The sequence below is a fragment of the Dicentrarchus labrax genome, unplaced genomic scaffold (assembly GCF_905237075.1).
Source record: "Dicentrarchus labrax unplaced genomic scaffold, dlabrax2021, whole genome shotgun sequence".
Lineage (NCBI taxonomy): Eukaryota > Metazoa > Chordata > Actinopteri > Moronidae > Dicentrarchus > Dicentrarchus labrax.
In genome coordinates this window covers 15,697,460-15,720,609 of record NW_026136721.1, presented here as the reverse complement: position 1 = coordinate 15,720,609, position 23,150 = coordinate 15,697,460, and the positions used below count along the sequence as shown (strand labels likewise).

The following is a 23,150-nucleotide window of genomic DNA, read 5'->3' as shown; positions in this document are numbered from 1 at the left end:
TGATTTTGTGACATGAAAACCAGTTTGGAAGCCAATCACAGTCCAATGTGCAACTTGCAATGTGAACTTGAAACATCCACAGTTTTAACTTACGACGGACAGATCAGTTGGAAGTGTACACATTTATTGAGGTTAGCAACAGAGAAAGACTTTGGCAAACAGACCGTCATTGGCCAGATACAATGACAGGAGCATCTGTGAATGTAAAAGAATACAAGGTCACTCACAGGACACAAGAGCCCTTGAGCCTTCCCTTGTTGTCAGAGCTGACTCTGGTGTCAGCAGTGGCTACAGGGAAAACACAAACAATACCCCGGTTCAGGTTTACAGCACTAGTTTTAATGTCTGTCTTGTTCTTTCCATAATGATGATAGTGACATGTTATTAGTCAGCCAGCAACTTTTCAGTTGGATGTGAAGTGTAGACTTCTCCATACAGAAATCTTTCTACACACTTTATAAGCGTTCCATCCTAACTATGTAAACAATTCAATGCACGTTTTTATGTTACAATTTCATACAAAAAGAAAACATCTTTTTTAGGGAGAACCTTTATTACCAACAAAGCAGTTCCCACAGAATAGTGCACATATTTTTTATATATTATAATACAGTTATTTTCATCAAAATATAATCTTATTCAGTAAACCAAACACCAAACAGTGTCATTCATATTTACATTCTAGCCTCTGAAATGCTGCAGTCATTCATGGTCAACATTTTCCCATGGTGTTTTTACACTATGGTTGACAATCCCATCCCATGAGTCTCTCCTTTATTGTCTGGTGTGACTCCACATGAACGTCCATGTGATGATTGATAAAAAAAAAGTAGTTGGCAGCTTAGTCTGACAGTTGTAAAGTCCTGGCGGTCCGTTGGACTTGCTTAAGATCGTGGGAGGACCTGAGCGATGGTGTCCCGGGCGCTCTGGCTGAGCCTTTCTGGGAACTTAACCTCAAACTCCACTATTAGGTCACCTCGACGATCTGGCCGTTTGGGATAAGGCAGCCCCTCGCCACTGACACGCCGCTTCATCCCTGGCTGCACAATATCTGTTGATGAGACGGTCACCGTTTTGCCTTCCAAGGTGGGTGCACTGACTGTGCAGCCACACAAGGCCTGATGGGACAGAAGGGAAAATAAAAGGGAGAGAAACACAGGTTAAGATCATGAAGAGGCACTAACAGGAACTTCAATTTCAACTGACGATTTTCAGCTGATAACAATTCTTTGGGTTTGTATTCAAGCATTTATGTGAGGTGTTTAAGAAAGGTAAGTGACAATAAGGTGTAATCTTAACTTACATCTCTGAGGGACACTTTCGCTGTGTAAATGATGTCAGAGCCTTCACGTTTGAATACTGGATGTGGCTTGTCTTTCAACACAAAGACCACATCAGCTGGAATGTTCGTGGGAGTCTCGTCCCCCTCTTTGGGAAATGTGATTTTCGTGCCCTCTTTCCACCCCTTCTTTATCTGCACCTCTAGGATTTTATCTTCTGGCCTTATTGATCGCCCGTCGGGGTTCAGCCTTTTACGCGAGATCTTCATTTTCTTTGTGCAGCCTGAAAGAACTTCCTCCAAGCTCACCTGGAGATCATGAACCACAGGGGGGTCCTGCTGCTTCTTTACAACGCTACTGTGAGGGCCCATTCCTCCCATACCGGAGCTGAAGGAGCGAGGGAACCCGCCCATTCCACCGCCCCCCATACCAAAGCGGGCAAAAGGGTCATCAGTGTCCATCTCCTCATCCATGCCTCCATTGCGGGCACCAAAGAACTGTCCAAAGGGATTACGTCCACCGAAGAACTCTTCAAAGATGGCATGGGGGTCGCCCTGGAAGGTGTAGCTGAAGGTGCCAGGACCACCACCACCACCACCACCTGAGGGGCCTCCGCCTTTCAGACCTGAGTGAGACAAACAATCAGTTAATACATTTAATAGGGGTACAACAAAAACCGTTTTGAATTGGAAAATCGATTTTGATTTAAAAGATGCGAGTGCATCGGTACACGGACTAATAAATCGGTCATAATGTAGCTTGAACCGGCCGATGGCCCGATTAAAAAGTTATAAATCGGTTTACGCTGCTGATGCAGCAGCAGCTGCTGAAAACTGCATCTCTCTCTGACCGTCTCTCGCTCCCTCCCTTAAAACTCTAGCGAGTTACGTCAGATAGCGCTGTGAGTTTGTGAGGGAAAGTTTAAAAAATGGCTGACTCGGGCAGGATTCACAAAGCTCGGGCAAGTTTAAAGTCTAAAATGTGGAAGAAATTTGGATTTTATTTGAAGAATGGAGTACTGGATAAAAGCGTCGCTATATGCAAAGACTGTAAAACTGCGATAAAGTACTCCGGTAGTACGACAAATCTCCACACTCACTTGGTGAGACAGCATGGGGAAACAGGCGAGGAGGAGGCTAGCACAGATAGCACAAAGACACAGACAGAAATACAGGACTTATTCCAGCCAAAACTCACCCACAACTCAGCGAGAACAAAGGTAATAACGGCCTCAATAACCCGGTTCATTGTTAAAGACATGAGACCATACTCTGTCGTGGAGAATGATGGCTTTCGGGACATGATAAAAACATCAGAGCCCCGATACACCATACTGACTCGACAGCATTTCACTAACAAGTGCGTACCAGAGTTGTACAACCAAGTTAAGGATGAAGTCAAAGTAGACAATTTGTCTACTTTCAACAAGAAATCCATTGCATCATACCCTCACGAATTGAGCTGTGCCACATCGAATCGAAATCCTTCTGAATCGAACTGAATCAATCGTTCCATTTTAAAATGTATCGTTCTTGAAGCGTATCGTACCCCATGTATCGAGATACGCATCGAATAGTCTTTTATTGGAGAGATGCACACCCCTAACATTTAACACTAAAAAGGAGTAAATCAAATCTTCATTGTCCTGTTTTATTGTTACAGAGGTAAGTGTGGTTCATAAGGGAGAAACCTGGTGCCATTACATTTTTTACGTCCTAAAATTAATCATTTACTACATATAATATTAGATTTAATGTTCAAATTTTTAATCTGTTTTTATAAATAATGGTTTTAAAGTATCACATACACTGCTGTGTTCGAACTGATGCATCATGTTTATGTGCACTTGAATGCTGTTAAATAACTGTAGAAATGCAACAATCTTTAATGTTATATGTGAGTATCCCACTGATATTAAGGTGATCTTATTGATTCTGTTTTAGGTATACACGTGATCTAATTTCTTTCCCAGTTTCTCAGGAATTTCAATTCTTAGCTAAGAAGTAACCATGATGCATGTACACAACACACACAATGCACTGAGTGGGTTATAGTGTTGTCATCGACCTTATTACAATCATTTTAAATGTTTTGATGGAAATTAACAGAACATGACATCGATGCAAACCGGGTTGCCACGGTAACACGTCAGACGACATCGTCTCCAGTCAATAACTTAAACATCTCAAGTGTAACAGAGGACGCTAAAGATTTCTTATATTCTTCCACATGCCTAAAAAACCAGTGTGCCCTTGCCTTTAGTCGCCATGGTTACTAAACAGCTAGGAAAAATAAGGATAAAGTATTTCAACACGTTTCTGTGACACTGCCCCACCTGTCAGGTCGCCGTCATACTGTCAATGGTTGCCATGCACCACAATCAACACCTTCCGTGACAACGCCCCCCAACTCTTCTCCTCCACTCACATTCACCCATTTTCAGTCAGACTTGTGACTTCTAGTAGACACATGTAAGGTGAGTTCTCCTGAGCCTCGCCTCTGCTGGCTCAGAGACAAGCACTGAGTGGAGGACAGAGCAGAGGAGAGAGGGGAGCGCCATGACACACAGGATAACACCAACGTCTGCTCTGTCCCGTGAACGTTGACGCTAAGTTAAAGTTTCATATCGTCGCCTGACATCTGCGGCGTAAAGTTAACGTAACTCTTTAAGAGCTTGCGTAATTAACGGCACAGTTTAGAGATTCATAAGTGAAACCTACCTTCTTCACCATAACGATCGTAGATGTCCTTTTTCTTTGGGTCGCTCAAAACGTCGTAAGCTTCGGCAATCTCTTTGAATTTCTCCTCGGCTCCCGGTGATTTGTTTTTGTCGGGGTGATAGCGCAGAGCCTGCTTACGATAAGCTTTCTTTATATCGTCCTCCGACGCTCCTCTCTTAATTCCCAAAATGTCGTAGTAGTCTTTTCCCATTTTGACCATCCAGCGGCCTCTTTAATAAACAGACTGTCTCTGAACTTCAGTAGCACGTCCTCGGTCGGTCGTCTGTCTGAACTCGGAGCGCTGTACCTCGAAGGTTTTCCTTATAAACCGCTCAGAAACTTCCAGAGTTTTCCACAACGAGCCTGAACAACCTCAACTGTCACAGGTCAGCTAAGACACGCCCAGCGCGACGTCGCGTCATGCTGCCTTCAAGTACTGTCGGAAATATTCAAGCACAGCAACATACCATGCCATATCAGTCACCCAAAACACCACAACAAGAGCATGTAGGCGGTCTTTTTTAAACAAGTGTGTAATACATTCAGTTTTATTTATAGATTTATTTAAAAAGGGGGGGGGACTGTCTCCCTATGGACATTACTGGCGTGGTAGACCCGATCACGGGTATTCACAGCTAATGCCATGAACAATGAATAAACCACAATAAACAATAGTCTAGAGATACTTGTTGTGTGAGCATGGTGCAAAAAAGACAAAGTACCCTCACTGAACCCCACGATACCAAAATGGCACTGTGGATAGACTGCTGGCAGGAGCTTTTGTTAGGCTTGGGTGTGGCCCAGATTTAGGAGCACTAAATCCACTGTGCACCGGCTGGCAGTGTGCCCCACAACAAGGAGATGTAGGTCATAACATTTTGGGACTTTACCTTCAGGCGGGCCAGGTCCTCCAAAATACATATTTCCAACTGTTACTATAGGTTTTATCTGAAACTTACACTATTACAGCAGGACAAACAGTTTGATCCATATAATTGATATTTAAAGGTGCAGCAAGCTCAGCTGCTGCTGATTCATTCACAACTGCTAAACTGAAAAGAAAGAAAGTATCAAATTTTAAACATACAGACTTAACATGTACAGGCTGATTACCACTTAGTGTGTGGTGTTTTATCTAACATATCATTAATAACACTAATAAAGTTTTAGATAAATATCCTCATCAAGGACGAAATCTTGATTTCAGAGGTGTGGGGGGGGGACACGTCCGTGCACACATTCACACACAATCACAGAAGAAACGACAGAGCCAACCGAGCGGCCGTTTTCCGCTTGGTCCTAGTGCTTGACGGGTCTCTGTTTACTGTAGCGTAACATTGTTTTTGGACGGTAAAAACTGCAGGGTACCAAAACGGCCTTTTGAAAAAGTGCAGGGGACATTTATTTTTTTGTTGGTTTTAAACTATTTGGGCTACAGTGTTCATGGCTACCCCTGCCTGCACGAATGGGTATGTCCAAATATGATAAATGACATTATACTGGATAATATTCACCTTCGTTCCATATTCTGTAACACTGCTCTGTGTGGTAGGGCAGGGGAAGAGTGTACGAGTAGCACTTGAAGGCAGCATTTCAAATTTAATGCTACAAATATGTAGGCCTACATGCTTCTGCTCTTACACAGAAATGTCTGTCAGAGATTTGTCAGGACAAGTTGCATTAGTTAAGTGTACAGCAATTATAGTTTTTTTAGATGTTCAAAATTAATCAGTAAATTGCTGTATAAAGTTGAATTTAGTTTGTAAAATATTGACTAATCCGTACGTATGGGATACTCTCTGTCAAGTGAAGCAAAAGATAAGATAAAATAAGATAAGATATTCCTTTATTGATCCCCTGTGGGAGAAATTCGAGTTTGACAGAGCAGTACAGGGAAAATGTAGTGCAAAAAGTACAGAAGTGTAATAATATAAAAAGGATTATAAAATAAAAATATTCTAAAGATATAATGGAAAATATAAAGACTATAATGAAAATATATACACTTTATGCAGTATGCAGTAAGAAATATGGTGTGCATATTGTATAACCAACTGTACACGTGCAAGGTAAGTTTTTGCAAAGAAGTTGTGCATAGCAAAACCTGTTTTTCAGGGATGAGAAATGTTAAATATCCCTGCAGATGTTAAGAGCTCAGACCCACCCTAACAGCAAGATTTTTGTTTTTTTAAGGTGGAGCTCAGAACAAGGGCTTTAGCAGAGCCATCGATTGCAGGTATAATGTCCCCTGCTTTTGTATATTTTTAGGGTATGAATTCAAAGTACATATGTTCATTTAGCCCTCTGTATTTAAGTGTAGTGGACATCAGTGGACCTGCCTCTACCGAACCTGCATGGAAATAAATCCTTTTATTAATCATCACTTTGTCCTCACTGTGTGTTGTTTTACTACTGTACAAAAACATTATTTTGGGGTAAATGTGCCTGACTAATACAAGCAATTCATAGAACATTTCCCCAGAGCGAGTATTGGCTTTGATTTGAGATTATAAAGTGACAACATACCAGGAAAATGACAAACTTTATTAATGTAGGACAGTTTATACACAAAAAAAAACACAATGTACACAGAAAAAGGCTAATGTGCAGTTGTAAACCAATATAATAATAATAATAATAATAATAATATAGTAGACATAACATCGAGAGAAAGGGACAACAGAAAGAAACTGGAAATATAATGCTATTAAATAATTGGTGGTCCGCAGTCTGTAGCCGATTGGATCAACACGCATGCGCATAAACGGCTTCGTATCAATCCAATTACGTTAAGCATAGCAGCGACCACTCCGTCTGCTCAAATCTCATTGGCTAGCTTCCTGATAGTGTGGGCGTCGTCACCTGAACGCCGCCGGCTTTGATTGGCTGCGGCGCGGACGTAGTGTCCGCCTACGGTGGCCTCAGCAGTCGCATATTACTTCGCTGATTGGCGGCGGTTCTGTCACTCATCCAGGATATTAAGGAAGGGGCTACCACTGCCAAGATGAAGCACTACGAGGTAAGTAGTGTTTATGAAACTCTAAACCGTCAATGGGGCGCGTTATTGGGACAGAAGTTCATTAATTAGACCAATTCGGAATTTCCCTGCGATTTCCTGAAGAGTAAACTCCTCCGGGACAGTCTAATTTAAAGCTTTAAGCACGAGCAGTGGGTCGCATGCTGCTGCACCGCCGCCTGTCGCGGGCTGGTTGCTATGACCGGGGATTTGGCCTCTCGTGCACGGAAATTAACGTTTGTACTGGCTAACATTGCAGCTGAATGCACAGACAGTAAAGTCGAGCTGCAGACACACGTAGGATGAATTATACTGGAGGTGTGGGTTTGTTAGGTCTTCGACAAAAGCTGAACGTCTGTGTAAGCTGAACACCGAGCTCTCTGTGGAGGCAAAAAGCTCGGCATCATCGCCATCTGTGGCAGGAATGACTCTTCTTATCGTGTTATTAGCCAATAATGCAGGTGAACAGTCAAGTGCGCTATATTAGCCCATTTTAAATCAACCTTCATGGCTTGGATGGGTTTAACTTTACAAAACCAGACTTAGAAAGAAGAAAGCATGTTTTTGTACGTCTTTATACAGACTTGACTCCTCACATTGGTCTATTTTATCATTCACTGCTACCATTGTACTCCTGCAGCACTAACAGCTTCTGTAGATGTGAGCAAGAGTTTCATGAGCACTAAAAAACCCACCAGACAGGATCTGAAGTAGTCTCACAGAAACTGACCCAACCAGTGGCTGCTCCGGTTCCCCTTCTTTCACTTGACAGATGTGACTTCTGCAACCTGTGAGGGACAAAACAACACTGAAATAATGAAGATAGATCAATTAAAACACAGCCAATATAATAATAATTCTCCTTAACATATTGAACATACTATGTGCTTAATTGTGAGGGTTTTTCATGATAAGTCAATATCAATGTTTGCACTGGTGTCAGCATATATTTGCACTGGCCATTGTGTCGGTTATAGGCCTGACCCCTAATCAATCAGCTCACCTTTTCATGGCAATCTTCACTCATCACCTTCTGATGCCATGCCATTGACAGCATTAGCATGCACATTTTTAAAGTACTTATGAAGCCACAGTGTGGCAATCAGGCTCATGATATGCCCACATTGTAACTAGTGTACCCAGTATTACACTGAAATATGTGACTTCTATGAGCCTGTGGAGGTTAATTATGGTGGTATGAAGTTTTGCAGTTGTAGTAGATATAAGTTAATCAGGTCATATAATCAGGTCACAGAATATGGTGTTACACCATTATACAATGATGTAGCCAACAAAACTGAATGATTAGGCAGTTAATAGACATTGTTGTAGCGTTGGCTATAACTGATATTTAAACTGTATATTTTAACCTTAATAAATATATATATATTATTAATATATTATATGTCTATTACATCTGGAGTATGTAACGAAAGTAATTTCCCCCTGGGATTATTAATGTATTTCCGATTCTGATTCTATTTGAAGTCACAGACAAGCGATAATTGCTGGGTGTGGACTATGACACTATAACCAGTGCACACATTTGAAAGATAAAGACTCACACCAGTGCAAACAAATGCTCTTTAAGATCATTTCTTCCATGTGTATGTTAAACAGAATTACTAGCAAACTAAAAGTATGTAATTGTTACATTTTATAATAACTTGTTACATAAATCAAACTAAGTATTTTCCATTCGGTTCATTAGACCGGTTTATTCATAGTTTCTTTGCATTTACACCAGATAGCACCAGAGAGCTGCATCACTTTCTCAGTGATCTGTCTTGCTTACACACCAATCAGTTTCTAGCACTGTGCACAAAAACACTTCACAATGGATCAAAGAATCACTTCCAGATTACCTGTTAATATGTCTAAGCAGGTTATCTTTCCAGGTTTCAAAAACGGTCTCCTACCTGGGGATAGAAGGTCCAGACATTACCAGCAAAACGCAGCAAAAGTCCCCTCACGAGCAATTAAAGCTTATTTCTCTCTGCTTCACCCTCACCCCAGAGTGCACTACCAGGACAGACTGCCAGACAGAGGCTTTATATAGATGAGGTGGGGGAGGTACAGGGGCAGTGGGTATGCCTGGCACACAGAAAACTGAGATGAGGTTATTTCCCCGAAGTCTCAACTGCGGTGTCATGTGTCCTGCTTGATTTAAGCACACGTGAATTCGAAGAATGAAAGTTTCTACTGTTTAATTTTCACTGAATAAAAAAGCAGCTCAGTGAATATGTTTAAAAAGCTCTGATTAAAGTTAAATTAACATTTTTTGCTTTGTACAAATAACAAAAAACGTATAGACAAAATTCAAACCCAAATCAGTAGAAAGTCCTGTTTAACTCTTTATTTATCTAGACTAAATCCTTTATAATTGATTTTATTTTTTGTTATCATGCTAGTTTTTATCAGTTTCACTGGCAGGTACACAGGGGCCAGGCCTTTGTCTACATCTGATATTTGAGCAAAGTTAACTGACGTGAGGTTGACCTTTGACATAATAGAAGATGTTTCATACTGTATATTCATTAAACTATATGCATCCAAGTCCATGGATAGCTTACATGTCGGGCCTAATCTTCCATGTTACCACTTGTGACTATATGTCTTTCATTCATTATGGAACCATATCCCAACTGTTCTTCATCAGAGAGTGGAGGAGGGGTGGGCTTCACCAAGGGAAATGCCCTGACTTAATCCCTCAGAGTCTGGAGTATTATCACCCTTTGATGGCAGGAGAGGGAGACTCCCCATGTAAGTGATCTGGTGGTTCAGTTTGGTCGGTGGGGGGGGGTCGGGCTGTAGGGAGGGAGCTGGTTACGCAGAGTTCACAGTGGACGTTTATATTTAGCTGGAAGGAGGAAGAGTGGGGGTCAAACGAGGAAAGGAGGGGTGCTGTTGGTCATAATACCTCCCTTCCATCTGACCACTTATCCAGGGGTTGAGAGGTATCGGGGGTCATCAGGTGTCCTTCTTTTAGGAAGGAATTATGTTTCAAAACCAAGTCACTGCAGCTGTGAAATATAGCTTCTGCTCCCTGCTCTAGAAGTTTCCCTCATGAGATATAGACACACATGATATACCGTAGACAGTTTGCCAGGGGGATACCGGGCATTCCTGTGTATGCAACTGTGCACACACACATGTGGCATATGTCCGCGCTCCAGGGGTCGGCTGGCAGTTAAATAAAGCAGCGTAGTGAGGGAATGAGAGAGGGGCAAAGAGGGAGGGAGAGCGAGGGAATGGCAGAGGAGAAGAAGAAGAGGGAGGGGCAGACAGATTTATTTCCACAGCTGAGTGCTGCCCCTCTCCTCTATGTGGATCTTGGTTAGACAGTTGAAAATAGTGACGAGAATCAAGGGGGAAGACTGTGGAGAAGAAGGGAATAAACCAAGTGCAGGAGGAGGACTGTGGACATGGATACCCTCGCACTAGAGGCCACCAGCAGTAAAAAGCCGGCTAATGGGGCAGTGGTGGGTCCCCCTGTGCCGGGTCAAGCCCCTGTCAAACGCAAACCTGCTAAAAAAGCTAAAAAGGCTGTTGTTTTCTTTGAGGTGGAGATACTGGACGCCAAGACCAAGGACAAGCTCTGCTTCCTGGACAAGGTGAGAACTTATTTCTTCTCCTCATGTATTTTTGTTCATCTTGATTTATTTAAGGTTAAGTATGCTTTTTCTAACTTCAGCACTGCCAAAAATTAATTTTAAATACTGTATGTGCACATTTCATTGTCTTTGTGCCTGTGTTGTGTGTCTGTTTACTAAATGCAACAGGTGCACTATGCCTGGTCCTGTATTACAGTGAAATATCTTTGTGTATGTGAGTCAGGTATTTTCTAGAACATAGTTGAGCTGCTGTAGCTGTAGTCCTTGCTGCTTGCTGTCTGTCATTAGGTGTGTAACTGGCAGTATAAAGGAGACACACATGCATGTGACACACCACTGCTGGGTTCAGTTATCTGGATAAGGAAGGCGCTTTTGGCACACACATACAAGGGGCGGACAAAATATCATAAACTGCTGTGTGGTCGTGTAAACCAATACGACACTTTCCAACAAATCCAACCTTTGAGAAGTTTACAAAGTTAACTTTTTATTGGGATTCTTTTGGAGAGTTGCTGTATGGGTCCATATACAACTAGATACTGTTCACTTTACATTATAAAGCATTACAACACAAACCTATAGCATCAAAACGGCAGGTGTCACACCCTGAACATCTCATGCAGAGAACAAATCTGTACAGTATCAAATGAGCTCCTACATAATGTTCATCATATGATGCCATCCATAATGTATTCTTTGGGATATTCACAATATTTATTTAGGAAAAAAAAAATGTTAACAGTAAATAAATTGGACTCACTTTTCAGACTTCACAAAAATACACAGATAAACTTCACCTGTCCATGTGAAATTGTTTATTTTAGATCTCATTTTAGAGCCTGTTTACTGTTTTCATCGTGGCCTTCAGAAGTTGGTTTACTCCAGTCCTGCTTGCAGCTCTGTTTCAGGTGGTTGAACTAAGTGCGGAATAGGTATCAGTATCTCAAGATATCCCCCCTCTGCATTGTTAGCCAGAAGCCAGCTGCTACACTCCTAGAAATCTAGAAGGGTTTATACCTCTGAAATGTGGTGAAGGGAACTTGTATGTGTATGTATATATGTGGAACAAATTCTATGTACTGTAATAGTCACCTTTAGAGGATATATTTACAGCCTTTTCTTGACTCTGTTCCTTTGTGGCATTATCAGGTTTGATTATTCATTTTTTTAACAGCTCTCAATTTGAAAACAGAAGAATGTTTACAAGAGTTTACATATTAAGGTGGAAAGTATCAAAAGACTGATGCAGAAATATGCTGAGGCTTGTAGAATGGAAATCCTCCTCACACCATGAGCACATTTGATATGTGTAGCAATGAATCAACCCCAGTTGGATACAGGTGCAGGACAAAAGCAGCAATCAGGGAAAAGAACGGTAGTTTGCACACAAAACATTGTTAACTCCCACAAGTGTCATCCGGTAACGTTTTGTCCAGGTTGTTGCCAGACAAACAAGCTCTGTTTAATTTACAGATTATAGAATGTCATGTCAGGTTTTGCTGAAGTGATATAGACTCAAGTTGTGTTTACAGTCAGGATTATAGAGTATCACTGTTGTATTAGCCATGTTTATTTTGGTAGGATGTTTAAGCCTATAGTTTTACCAGGTATATTTACAGTAATTTGGACTTGGCCTGTACTTTGTTAGTATTGTGTTAGACTGCTTTAATTAGTAAGGCCTGTAAGTCCATCGACTGTTGCATTAGGAGGGTTCAGTGTGTTGTCGGTGTGAGGCCTGTTGGTGTATAGAGTTGCATTAGTCAAGTTTACAGTGGTGTTAGTCTGTCAGTAGGGGAAGACACCGCTTATCAAAGGCTGCTCCTCAAGACCACAAAGTATAAAGTGTGAGTATCCTTGGTGGATTATCCTCTGTTGTCGGATTAGCAGAGTTTCCATGGTGATAGCACATGCAGACTTAACAGTTTCACAGAAATGACAGATATAGAACTGGATCTGGACAGAGGGTCCTGTGGGGGACTTGTTTCCCAAAGTAGGCTAACCGAGCTAAACTAACAGAGTGAGTTAGACATAAAACTCTAGTTCTGTGTCATGTCTGAGTCAGGGTTTATAGGACAGACTCTGTTAGCTTGATACTGAATGAAACCTCTAGAAAGAAGGGGGGGGCTGCAGCGGTCACAGAGAGGTGGTTTCTCAGTGATGTCATCCTGCTGAAAATGGCCTGTGGTTCTTTGGGTGACATGAACAGAAGCTAAGTCAATTAGAGCAGCAGACCTCTACAGTCTACTCTTTCTTGCCACCAATGCGCATAGACTACAGGTTATGCACAGGTTTTAAAATACAATAATTTGAAATTATCGGTCATCTTTTCGGTATCGGCCATGAGAAGCAGGTATTTATCTGTAGTATCGCCAAAAAGAATCCATGCTGTTAAGCGTGCAACCGTCAAGAAAATGCTAGTTCTTTAAGTTCCAGGCTTCCTAAAATGCTATTAAAAGGAAAGAGTTTCAGTATATTCTCCAAAACACTAAGATAATCTAGCATTACTGCACCGTTTATACAGAACAGAGCTGGCCTGGGTACTTAATTATACACCAATCAGCCATAACAACATGACCACCTGGGCACCCTGGATCTATTGGACCGGACCACCAGGGCCAGCCTTCGCTCCCCATGTGCATCAATGAGCCCATGACCCTGTCTCTGGTTCAGAGTCGCTCAAATTCTCACGCTGCCCATTTTTCCTGCTTCTAACACATCAACTTGAGGACAAAATGTTCACTTGCTGCCTAATATATCCCAACCACTGACAGGTGCCATGATAATCAGTGTTATTCACTTCACCTGTCAGTGCTCATAATGTTATGGCTGATCGGTACATGTTAGCCATAACATTATCATTATATGTCTGCAGTGTCCAAAATTAACACCCACCATGTGCAAAATGTGGGTGATTGTTTAGTTTGGGAAGAAAATAAATTGGGAGTCACCGGCCAGATGACCAGTGAATAATCTGTTTACATGTTATTAGAGATGTGGCAACACATTGACATGAAGACAAAGTCTTTGTGAGAGGTGCTGTTTGAATGACACAGCATACCCAAGATCCTGGCTAAAATACGATGCAGTTTTATGGCCGGTAAAAAATATTGTGGTCGGTACATTTTCTCAGTTTACCTGCAGTAAAACTGGCAGATAAGCCAAAAAGTTAATTATGGACCCTGTATGTCTTGGATAACAGCCAAACCCTGTCACTATGATGTGGTGTGAACTTTGTCCTTGATGGCTCAAATTTTTGGGTTATGGTTTAATGGCTTGGTAGTAATTTGCAATTCCATGTTTGAGACTTGAACTTGTTGAACATTTATGTGCTGTATTATTATGTTCAGTGCCATCCGGGCTTTCACACAGCTACACGTTAGCTGGTCAGCTCATCTATAAGGAGCTTGGCCACATAGCACACATACAGAAAAAAATGCATTTTCTTTCGTTAGCCTCTTGCGTCACCAGTTTGCTTAAATGGTGTGATTGCATAAAGGAAAACACATATAGGATTTCACTGAAGCATCTTGGCTCTCCTACTCCGCGCCATCAGGGAAATATCGGCTTGCTGCTAAAATGTTTGGAGAAACTTGTGACTGAAGTCATGAATGTCAAAGGCTTTGAGAGAAATTTGATGCTGATGTCTGAAGTGCTATAATGATGTAATGTCCAGATAGTATTGCAGAGTTTATTACTAATGTACTAATAAGGACATTTCTGATGAATTATTATTTCAGTTTAGTAACTTGAAACCTGAATTAGACAATTTATCGACATATAAAAGGCATGATATTCATTTTTCTCCAGCATGTTTCAAGTCTCAATATTTTCATAACCTTCTGATATCAGTGGTTGCATGAAAAGTTGGTCAAAGGTTTTTACAATTTACAATACACCATTTCCTGAACCACCTCTTCCATGTGCCCATCCAAAAAATGTCCAGAAATATATTTTTTTTTCAGGCAGAGTGCTGCAGTAACTTGACCTAATTAGGGATGCACCAACTGAACTTTTCTTTCCCAATACCAGTTCCAGTACCTCAACTCAGGGATGTGTGTCTGTATACTTCACTATATTGAGCTCATTGGAATATTTTTTTATATACTGTGGCTCACGGTGACTGAATGAATTTAACTGATAGCATTAACCCTGAATCTCGTAAAGATCCCTCGACCTTATCATAGCCATCCAGACATCCACTACGCTACTGTAGTTTAACGTTGGTCATAATGGTGGTACTTGGAGCGCTTTATAATTTATGAGGCGGCACACATTCTATACTATTTGGGCAGCACACACCCAAAATAATGAGCAGAATAGCTTAATTAATAAGAAATCCCTCAAGTTTAATGGACCACCCCCCACCCACGCAAGCTGAAGCCATTGAACATAGGATGGAAGATATCAATGATGATAACTAAGCAATGATTATTGTGTTCATTGTTTATTCATATCACAAACTGTAGGCACTCCTATAACAAACTGTGGTCGTGCAGTTACTGTCACAGCCCTAAAGCTGCCTCGAGTCAACAGATAAAACTATTCAATCTATCAAACTATTTAATTTATGGGATTGTGGAGAGGATTTTAAATCAACTGCCTGTAACAACTGTGTGTGTCCAGACTGCCTGTGTGCTCTTCATGTTTCTGTTTTGCTGTCATTGTGTTTATATTTGGGGTAGTTGGGCCATAGCTGGCAGCCTGGCACAAGGTCGTGTACTTTGGCTGCGTGCGTGTGTGCGTGTGTGCGTGTGTGCGTGCGTGTGTGTGTGTATTTGTGGTCTTTGAAATCCTAATACCAGCTGTTGAATACCCCACATCCATGGGCTGTGTGGGCACAGCCAGAGCTAAATTTACCACTAATCACCATCATGAATGTAAAACAGGATTATTATATGTTCCTTTGTGTGTGTGCGCGTGTGTGTACACATGTCCAACCATTTATTTATTATGGTGTTATTTGTAGGTCGAGCCAAATGCCACTATCGGGGAGATCAAGTCTATGTTCCACAAGAGCCGTGAGTGCCATCTCTCTGCAGGCGACTAAAGCCTCATAAATCAGATTTAAGATCAAACAAATCTTTGAGCCACACACTTTCTGCGCCATCTTAAGATGTTTGTGAAGTATTTATCTGTCTGTTTCAGATCCTCAGTGGTACCCAGCCAGACAGTCCATTCGCCTCGACCCCAGTAAGTCAGCTAAAGTGTGATCTACCAGTGTACTTGAAGTGAATGTAGGACTGCTTCTCTCTACAATCTACTCATAATTTACTCATTAAGTGAATGTATGTGTCTCAGAGGGAAAGTCTCTGAAGGATGAGGATGTACTGCAGCATCTCCCTGTGGGAACCACGGCAACCTTCTACTTCAGAGACCTGGGAGCCCAGATCAGCTGGGTCACAGTGAGTACAACACAGAGCAAACCGAGGTGAATACTTGCATGTGCCCGGTGTTTGTCTCCAACGCTCTGACTTATCCTGTCCTACTATCTTTTCTTTCAGGTCTTTCTGACAGAGTATACCGGCCCTCTGGTCATCTATCTGATGTTCTACTTCAGGGTACCCTTCATCTACGCACCCAAATATGACTTTACCACCAGTAAACACTGGGTCGTACAGTGAGTGTCTCTAACTCGTCTTCACAAATAGTTAGGTGGAGCCTTCTTGTCCCCCAACGGGTTGGTCACAGCAGGCACATGTGTCGTCTTTAAGTTGAGCGTGTCTCAACTTTAAGGGAATAGTTTGACATTATGTGAAATACGCTTGTTTGCTTTCTTGCAGAGAGTTAGATGAGAAGATCAATACCACTCATGTATGTGTCTGTGTAGGCTCTTGAACTTGGTTGGCTTTCCTGCAGAGTTCTTTAAGCCCTTCTGGTCAGTCACATCACCACTGTTGAATAAGATTAAAGTAGTGTTCACTCTCACGTAGCATTAACACAGCTATTATCATCCTATTGTTCAAACCTAGTGGAGATCGCTGACCAATCTAGTTATCATTGCCCCCCATCGTCACTAATCAGCAGATGTTAAATTAATAGCATGGCTCTGGTTACCAGGTTCGAAACAGTTATTAAATTTTTGATGCATCCCAACTAGACCGGTTTTATTAAAGGAGGGCATTTATTGACCAAACTATCTAACTTAATGCAGCTTTCAACCAATACAGATTAGATACTGATGATGCATTGATGCGAAGAAGCATTTGATAGAGTAAACTTTGTCATTTATATCCATATGAACATGTCATATATTAAACATGTCAAGATGTTATACCATACCATGCCATGTAACTGCAATCCTCTTTTTGTGTTTGTGCTTTTTGGCAGTCTCGCCTGTATGTGTCACTCTTTCCACTACGTTAAGAGGCTGCTGGAGACGCTGTTCGTCCATCGCTTCTCTCATGGAACAATGCCGTTACGCAACATCTTTAAAGTGAGATGCATTCCCCAACACTGTGTCATATCTCGCCTTACATTACCACCACACCGGAGTCTCATTGACAATGTTCCTGTCACATTCTCCTTTCCAGAACTGTACCTACTACTGGGGCTTTGCAGCGTGGATGGCGTATTACATCAACCACCCGCTGTACACACCGCCCAGTAAGCATGCATGCACCTACACATCCATACACTCAACACTCGTACACCTATTGTAACTCCTTTTCATCAGTACTCATGTTAACTGTGTCTTGTTGCAGTCTACGGGGAGCAACAAATCCGACTGGCCCTCATTGTATTCTTGGTGAGAATCTTTCTATCCTCGACACTTTTGTTCTGTAATTAATTTAGTTTGACCGATGAATATAAACAAACATCATTTAAGTAGTATTTTTGTCCATTAGTTTTAGTTTCTTTGTCATTCTTGTAAGTGTACAATATGAGTTTTGTTTTCATTATCTTTTGCTTTACACACTCTGTATTAAATCACTTGTGTGACTGTTTTCTTTCGTAGTTCTGTCAGATCGGCAACTTTTCCATCCATGTTGCTCTTCGGAACCTCCGTCCACCAGGTACACACACCTGTAACACCTGTACATCTGACACTCACACACATCCACAGACATCCACACAAAGTCCAGGTGAAACAGAAATCCGTGCTATTTGCTTCCGAATATTTAGGCATTTCCTGTAAAAACAGGCAGCTAGGGAGGGATTTGTGAATGAATCTTCGCTCTGTCACTAAAAGTTGAAGATTGATTGACAGGTGAATGTCATGAGATTGTTTTTGAATTTTTTGGGTTGAATTCCTTTAGTTGATGCTTACATATGCACGCGTCACATTTTGTTTTACAGGATGAAATGATACGTTTTTTTAAAAAGCAGATGTTCTCTGACATTCCCTTTCTTTTGCTGCCTTCATCCAGGCTCTAAGACAAGGAAGATTCCCTATCCAACCAAGAACCCCTTCACCTGGATCTTCCTGCTGGTCTCCTGCCCCAACTACACCTATGAGGTAACATCTTTCATTCAACAAGTGATGGCTAAGTTTTCCCCACATGAATGAATACTTGATATTTATTGCACAGCTGGAAGTTTTAACCCCTTGGGAGATGAGTCCATCTGGTTACACTATCTCATGTCTAGCTATTTGTATTGCATCATTGTACACTGAAAGTTATATTAATTAAACCTACAGCTGCTGCCCTCTTGTGGTTTTACTCTGTGTATAACATCCCTCCTCCTCCTCCTCCTCCTCCTCCTCCTCCTCCTCCTCCTCTCAGCTGGGTTCCTGGCTCGGCTTCACTCTGATGACGCAGTGCCTGCCGGTGGCCTTCTTCACCTTGGTGGGTTTCATCCAGATGACTGTGTGGGCCAAAGGGAAGCACCGCAGCTACCTGAAGGAGTTCCGCGACTACCCTCCGCTCCGCTCACCCATCCTGCCCTTCGTCCTTTAGAGGGCTTGACCAGTCCCTCACCCATTGTAGGAGTCAAATACACCCCTACGTCTCCTCCCCCCAGCGCTAACAGAGAGGGTGACCCTTTTTCCATCCTGCAAAATGTACACTGGAGCTTAACCAACCAAATTGTCTCTTTCCCTTCCTGTCTGCAGTCCCTGCCATGTTGAGTGATAATGTAACACGTGTAACACTACACTTGCTGAAGTTGTTTTTATTTCCCACAAACAAACCCATTCTGATTAATTGACTTATGAGTGTTTGAGTTCCCAGAGCAGTCTTCGCCTTCAAACAACCCAGTGCATACTGAATGAAGTACTGTGAGTAAAAGATATTAAGATGTCTTACTACGCTTACGTAATTTTAAAGTTGTTTTGGGGCAGAGTCTGTGTTACTTAAATTCTTCAGTTTTGATATCCAATAATCTAAATTTGAAATCATGACAGCATTTAATTTTGTTGACTTCTGAAGTAATTTATTAAAAAAAGGTAAACAAAAATGTTGTTTCCTTGTTATGTGTTACATGTGTCACTATGTATATTTGTACCTACACCACCACTCCTGTCCAAGAATACTGGAGCTTCGTACACTGGGTGTACTGTGTAGAGTTTAAAGTGAAGGGGACTTGTGGTCATTTAAATGTATCATATTGATGCAGCATCACCAATAGGGAAAACGGTCAAGTAATGCAGGATCAGTCATGGTTGAAATGTACATTTGTCATCTAGATTTGGCTACAATTGTGGCTGTTTGTCAGATAGGCCACACCTGCAAGTACAAGCACTATTTCAGACTCATACAAATACTGAATATGTAAAATAGACCATGGATAAAATCTGGAGCAGGAAATAGTTTGTCTATATGGATAGAGCTGTCCTGGACCATGGAACGGAGATTTCAGCCAAAATATACAAATATAACAATGAATCACTTGGTGCTCAGATAATGAATATAAAACCTCGCCGTCAACTAAAGATCACACTAATGTTTTTGGTGATGTATTCCAGAGGATTACTGTATGTGTGGATATGAATAAGACTGCGGGGTGTAGAGCTTAAACAATATTGTTTATTGTGAACAGCAGCACATATATACAGAGAAGAAGTATCAGAGGATCCACTGATCATGCAGCTGTAGCCTGAGCCTCGATTCTCTTCTTCCTCAGCTGGAGCCTCCTCTCTCTCTCATACTCCTTCATACGCATCACGTAGCTGGAGACAGAATTACATGGCGTACATTGTTAATGACGAGGATATATTTTAACAGGATAAAAGCTTAATTGTTAAATCTTGCAAATGAGGATCTAAAATGTACTTAAGTACGTTTAACAGCTGTTTAATCTTTGAGACATAATGTTATTTGGAAACTTGAGTTTTTGTGGAGCTTTTCCAAAAAGATTAACATAAACTTGAAGATCTTTTTAAACCAATGTGGATGAGAAGTCCTGTAAATGATTTATAATTCTGTAACTGAGCAATGTGTGTAATTAATTTCTCCTATTGGCTTTTTGTTCACGGGCCTTTTGATGCACTTGCAGTGGCGTGTTGAATGTGGTTGTGTTGGATCTCTACTGTTGTCTCCCCCGAGCACAGGCAGCCCCTGCTCTCACACACACACAGAGCTCAGAGTGGAGTAAAGACACAGCGAGAGAGTTGACAACGGCTGCACCGTGCATGAAAACTAGTAAAAACAGCTGGTGTAAAACAAAAGATCAAATCAATAAAGCTCAACATAGCCAACACCGATTAGTTAAAAGATGTATTGATTGGCGCCAATACTGATCGTTGAGATCTGATTAGGACATATCCCTAATGTGAACCAATCAGCAACTGCATGAAGCGTCAGTTTCCCCTCTACACATAACGGCCTTACATACAGTGACAGCGAGTGAGTGTCCTGAAAACCTTTCAAATGGCTTTGGAAACTTTAACACTTACTCCTGGTGTTGGCAGTAGTCCCAGTCGTGTTTCTCATGCTTGCAGCCCAGGAAGTTGGGCCAGTTGTCCCTCTTGCACTTCATGAGTTTCAGGAGGTGATGGGCACAATAGTCTCGCTGCTCTAAAGGCAGCTGGGCCAGGTTCATCTGCTCCTGGGTTGCTACCATCTCTGGAAAGGGGATATAAATGGTTAAAGTCATCTTTCAGGAGGATGTTACTCTGCTGTACAAAAACCTGTCATATTGCACCCTATTAGAGATTATCAATCATGGCACATTGCCATTTAGATTGCATTAACTAACTCACTCAAATGCCGTTCCACGTAACAAACTCAAGCGAGACTGTAAATGGTTCATTCCTTGTTTTGAAAAGGGGACCTTACTGAAGTGGGGTCCACTGACACTGACTTTATGATACAGTACATGTATCTCAAGCTAAAGTTATTAATCAGATTAATGTGCAAATCTAAAAAAATCTCACCACAGTCTACATTAACACTGCAGGCCTTAGCACTCATACACAGAAACAGAAATAAATCTGAATTAAGTTGATGTGTGAGGGAAGGCAGTGAATTCATGAGCCAACAAGGACACATTTCTAATAATGGCTTTCTGTGGACAATGGCTGTCACTTCTCAGAGCAAAACACTGACTTGTTACAATTGACTCGTCAAAGTTTGCTTGTGTTTCCCTCCACTAATGCATATTGCATTAGAGTGACGAAAGTCCTCTGTATTCTGATATGACCGTTCACTCAAAGGTTGCATTACAAAATAATGTCACTGTCACAATCTCTCTTTGCTGGTCAGAAATGAAACTCCAGCAGACATATACGAGCATGTGAGTGTGTTTCCACTGATACTGTAATGTAACATGTCTATGGGTAATGTTTACAACCTTTTGGAATAGTTTCTTATAAAAGTTAATACATAAAGTTATAACTAGTTGGCCACAGACCAGCACAGGGCACAGGATCACTGCACACTTCACTCCTCAGACACCAGTTAGCTGCTGAGCTAACCACCGTATGAACTGCCATAGCAACAGGCTAATTCAGGCTAACGCTTAACGATAAGGATATCGATTTCAATTAGGATGCTTATAAACAGACTGTGGCATGCAGTATTCGGGCTCTCTGAGCTGCTAACTGCGGACAGACCTCTCTCTTTCCTTTCTGGAAATCCAAAGTCGGGGTCGAACTCATACTTCCTCGATGGGTCCGGTTCGGTTTCTGTCTCGGTGACATACCGTCTGACCAGGTGAGCTCCCATGGCACCGACGATTTTAATGCACCGTTACCTCAAATATCTGTGTTTACTTTGCTTCTGCTGCGCGTTAATCTAATATATTTCCAAAATGACTCTACTGTCTGCCATTCGGTCACCTCCACAAGCCCCCTGTTTCTGCTTCCGCCCTTCACCGGAAATAAACAGCGCAGCAACTTCTTCTTCTCCTGCTTCTTTTACGGCGGTTGGCACCCTGCTTATTACCGCCACCTTCTGCTCTGGAGTGTGAATCACAACCAAACTACACAAAACAACAAAAAAGACAAAAACCACACACACACACACACCCAAACTTGTACTTTATCCTCTGTGCTTTATCCCTATCACCTGTTCCTGGTTATCTGTCATATCAATAGAAAACCCCTGTCTTTATAGAAACACCGTCCTTCCGCCCAAATAACAAAGATTCTGCTGGCAGGTGTCGTGTGCTGTTTCCAATAATTTAAGATTTATGAATATTGGTAATGAGAATAGTACTGTTTCAGTTGTAAATATTTAGTGATGTAAACCATACACACATTACAGTTTAGCTCAGTATTCATTGTTTTCTAGCATGGCTGCATTACCAAGAGGGGAACAGCACCAGGGATCTCATTACAGAAGCTTATGACATTTAAGATTCATGGCATCACAAAAACATGTTTCCTAACTGAATTTGGGGAAAAAAAAGAATCTCTATTATAGGAATTTAGCTATTACAGAGCAGTCCCAGTGAATCATTTCCTAAATTAGGAATCCTAATTTAATTTAGGCTGGCGCAGACCCTACCCTAAATTAAACAACATGAACACCAAAATATTATGTTTAGGCTACTCCAACCGAATGATAATGCTTTAAATTTCATGTATTGAAGGGTATGTATAAACTGCCAAGACAATCAGTTTTGAATTAAATATGAGGAGTTTCCACTGACTGACACGATTAAAGCCTCAGACTCATTGAAGATAAACGGCAGTCTTTTCTTTACCATTATAGCAAGTTAGGTAGCCATAGACAAGTAAAGTGAGACAGCTACTGTCAAGGACACATGCAGTCTCATAAACACTGGTCCTGGAAGATAGACCAAACAGTTAGGGAGGGAAAAATATATATATTAGTAATATATAAGGTTAAAAAAAGTGAAAATTTTCCACCTTTCTTTCTTTTTCTCCTACGGGTGATCAATAAAGAAATACCTTATCTTATCTTATCTTACGTTAGATAACAAAAAGAACCCTGGACATTTGCTTTTATATTCCTCTCCTTGATGGTTTGAGGGCCTGAAAAGTCATTTTAGATTCATTGTTTTGGGGTTTATCTGTACCTTAAACCTTTAGCAAATAAAACTTAGACTGTTTGCAAGATACAACAAGGGGTATGTGGGTAAACATATTTTGTGTGATTCATGGGGAACAATCTTG

The 23,150-nt window shown here is 41.4% G+C and overlaps 3 protein-coding genes across 5 annotated transcripts; 1 reads left to right on the top strand and 2 right to left on the bottom strand.

Annotated features, from left to right (window-relative positions):
* Nucleotides 1-107: 107 nt before the first annotated feature.
* Nucleotides 108-4,407, bottom strand: dnajb1b (DnaJ heat shock protein family (Hsp40) member B1b). The gene is made up of 3 exons (XM_051385310.1): nucleotides 4,001-4,407; nucleotides 1,304-1,905; nucleotides 108-1,118 (listed from the first exon to the last, which is right to left on the bottom strand). Exons 1-3 carry the CDS (start codon nucleotides 4,218-4,220, stop codon nucleotides 885-887), a joined length of 1,056 nt encoding a protein of 351 aa, XP_051241270.1. The 5' UTR covers nucleotides 4,221-4,407; the 3' UTR covers nucleotides 108-884.
* Nucleotides 4,408-6,921: 2,514 nt separating this feature from the next.
* tecrb (trans-2,3-enoyl-CoA reductase b) lies at nucleotides 6,922-19,027 on the top strand. 3 transcript variants are annotated; one of them, XM_051384783.1, is made up of 12 exons: nucleotides 6,922-7,019; nucleotides 10,580-10,630; nucleotides 15,597-15,648; nucleotides 15,776-15,820; nucleotides 15,929-16,032; nucleotides 16,132-16,247; nucleotides 16,958-17,063; nucleotides 17,161-17,233; nucleotides 17,332-17,375; nucleotides 17,586-17,643; nucleotides 17,998-18,086; nucleotides 18,355-19,027. In XM_051384783.1, the coding sequence occupies exons 1-12, from the start codon at nucleotides 7,005-7,007 to the stop codon at nucleotides 18,526-18,528; spliced, it is 927 nt and encodes a 308-aa protein (XP_051240743.1). In that variant the 5' UTR covers nucleotides 6,922-7,004; the 3' UTR covers nucleotides 18,529-19,027. The 3 variants fall into 3 exon arrangements, with proteins under 3 accessions (XP_051240743.1, XP_051240744.1, XP_051240742.1); XM_051384784.1 differs by lacking the exon at nucleotides 6,922-7,019 and adding an exon at nucleotides 9,688-9,779; XM_051384782.1 differs by lacking the exon at nucleotides 6,922-7,019 and having other exon boundaries at nucleotides 9,869-10,630.
* Nucleotides 19,028-19,576: 549 nt separating this feature from the next.
* On the bottom strand, nucleotides 19,577-21,895 carry ndufb7 (NADH:ubiquinone oxidoreductase subunit B7). The gene is made up of 3 exons (XM_051384785.1): nucleotides 21,624-21,895; nucleotides 20,466-20,634; nucleotides 19,577-19,739 (listed from the first exon to the last, which is right to left on the bottom strand). Exons 1-3 carry the CDS (start codon nucleotides 21,733-21,735, stop codon nucleotides 19,652-19,654), a joined length of 369 nt encoding a protein of 122 aa, XP_051240745.1. The 5' UTR covers nucleotides 21,736-21,895; the 3' UTR covers nucleotides 19,577-19,651.
* Nucleotides 21,896-23,150: the final 1,255 nt, after the last annotated feature.

Bases quoted from the DNA above. Each gene is read 5' to 3' on its own strand.
- dnajb1b (XM_051385310.1), bottom strand. From the start codon at position 4,220: ATGGTCAAAATGGGAAAAGACTACTACGACATTTTGGGAATTAAGAGA. The intron at 1,906-4,000 runs GTAGGTTTCACT...TGTCTCACTCAG, and splicing joins CGATCGTTATGGTGAAGAAG to GTCTGAAAGGCGGAGGCCCC. The intron at 1,119-1,303 runs GTAAGTTAAGAT...CTGTCCCATCAG, and splicing joins CGAAAGTGTCCCTCAGAGAT to GCCTTGTGTGGCTGCACAGT.
- tecrb (XM_051384782.1), top strand. From the start codon at position 10,442: ATGGATACCCTCGCACTAGAGGCCACCAGCAGTAAAAAGCCGGCTAAT. The intron at 17,376-17,585 runs GTGAGAATCTTT...TTTCTTTCGTAG, and splicing joins TGGCCCTCATTGTATTCTTG to TTCTGTCAGATCGGCAACTT. The intron at 18,087-18,354 runs GTAACATCTTTC...TCCTCCTCTCAG, and splicing joins GCCCCAACTACACCTATGAG to CTGGGTTCCTGGCTCGGCTT.
- ndufb7 (XM_051384785.1), bottom strand. From the start codon at position 21,735: ATGGGAGCTCACCTGGTCAGACGGTATGTCACCGAGACAGAAACCGAA. The intron at 20,635-21,623 runs GTCTGTCCGCAG...TCCCCTTTCCAG, and splicing joins TCCAGAAAGGAAAGAGAGAG to AGATGGTAGCAACCCAGGAG. The intron at 19,740-20,465 runs GTAAGTGTTAAA...TTCTGTCTCCAG, and splicing joins GACTACTGCCAACACCAGGA to CTACGTGATGCGTATGAAGG.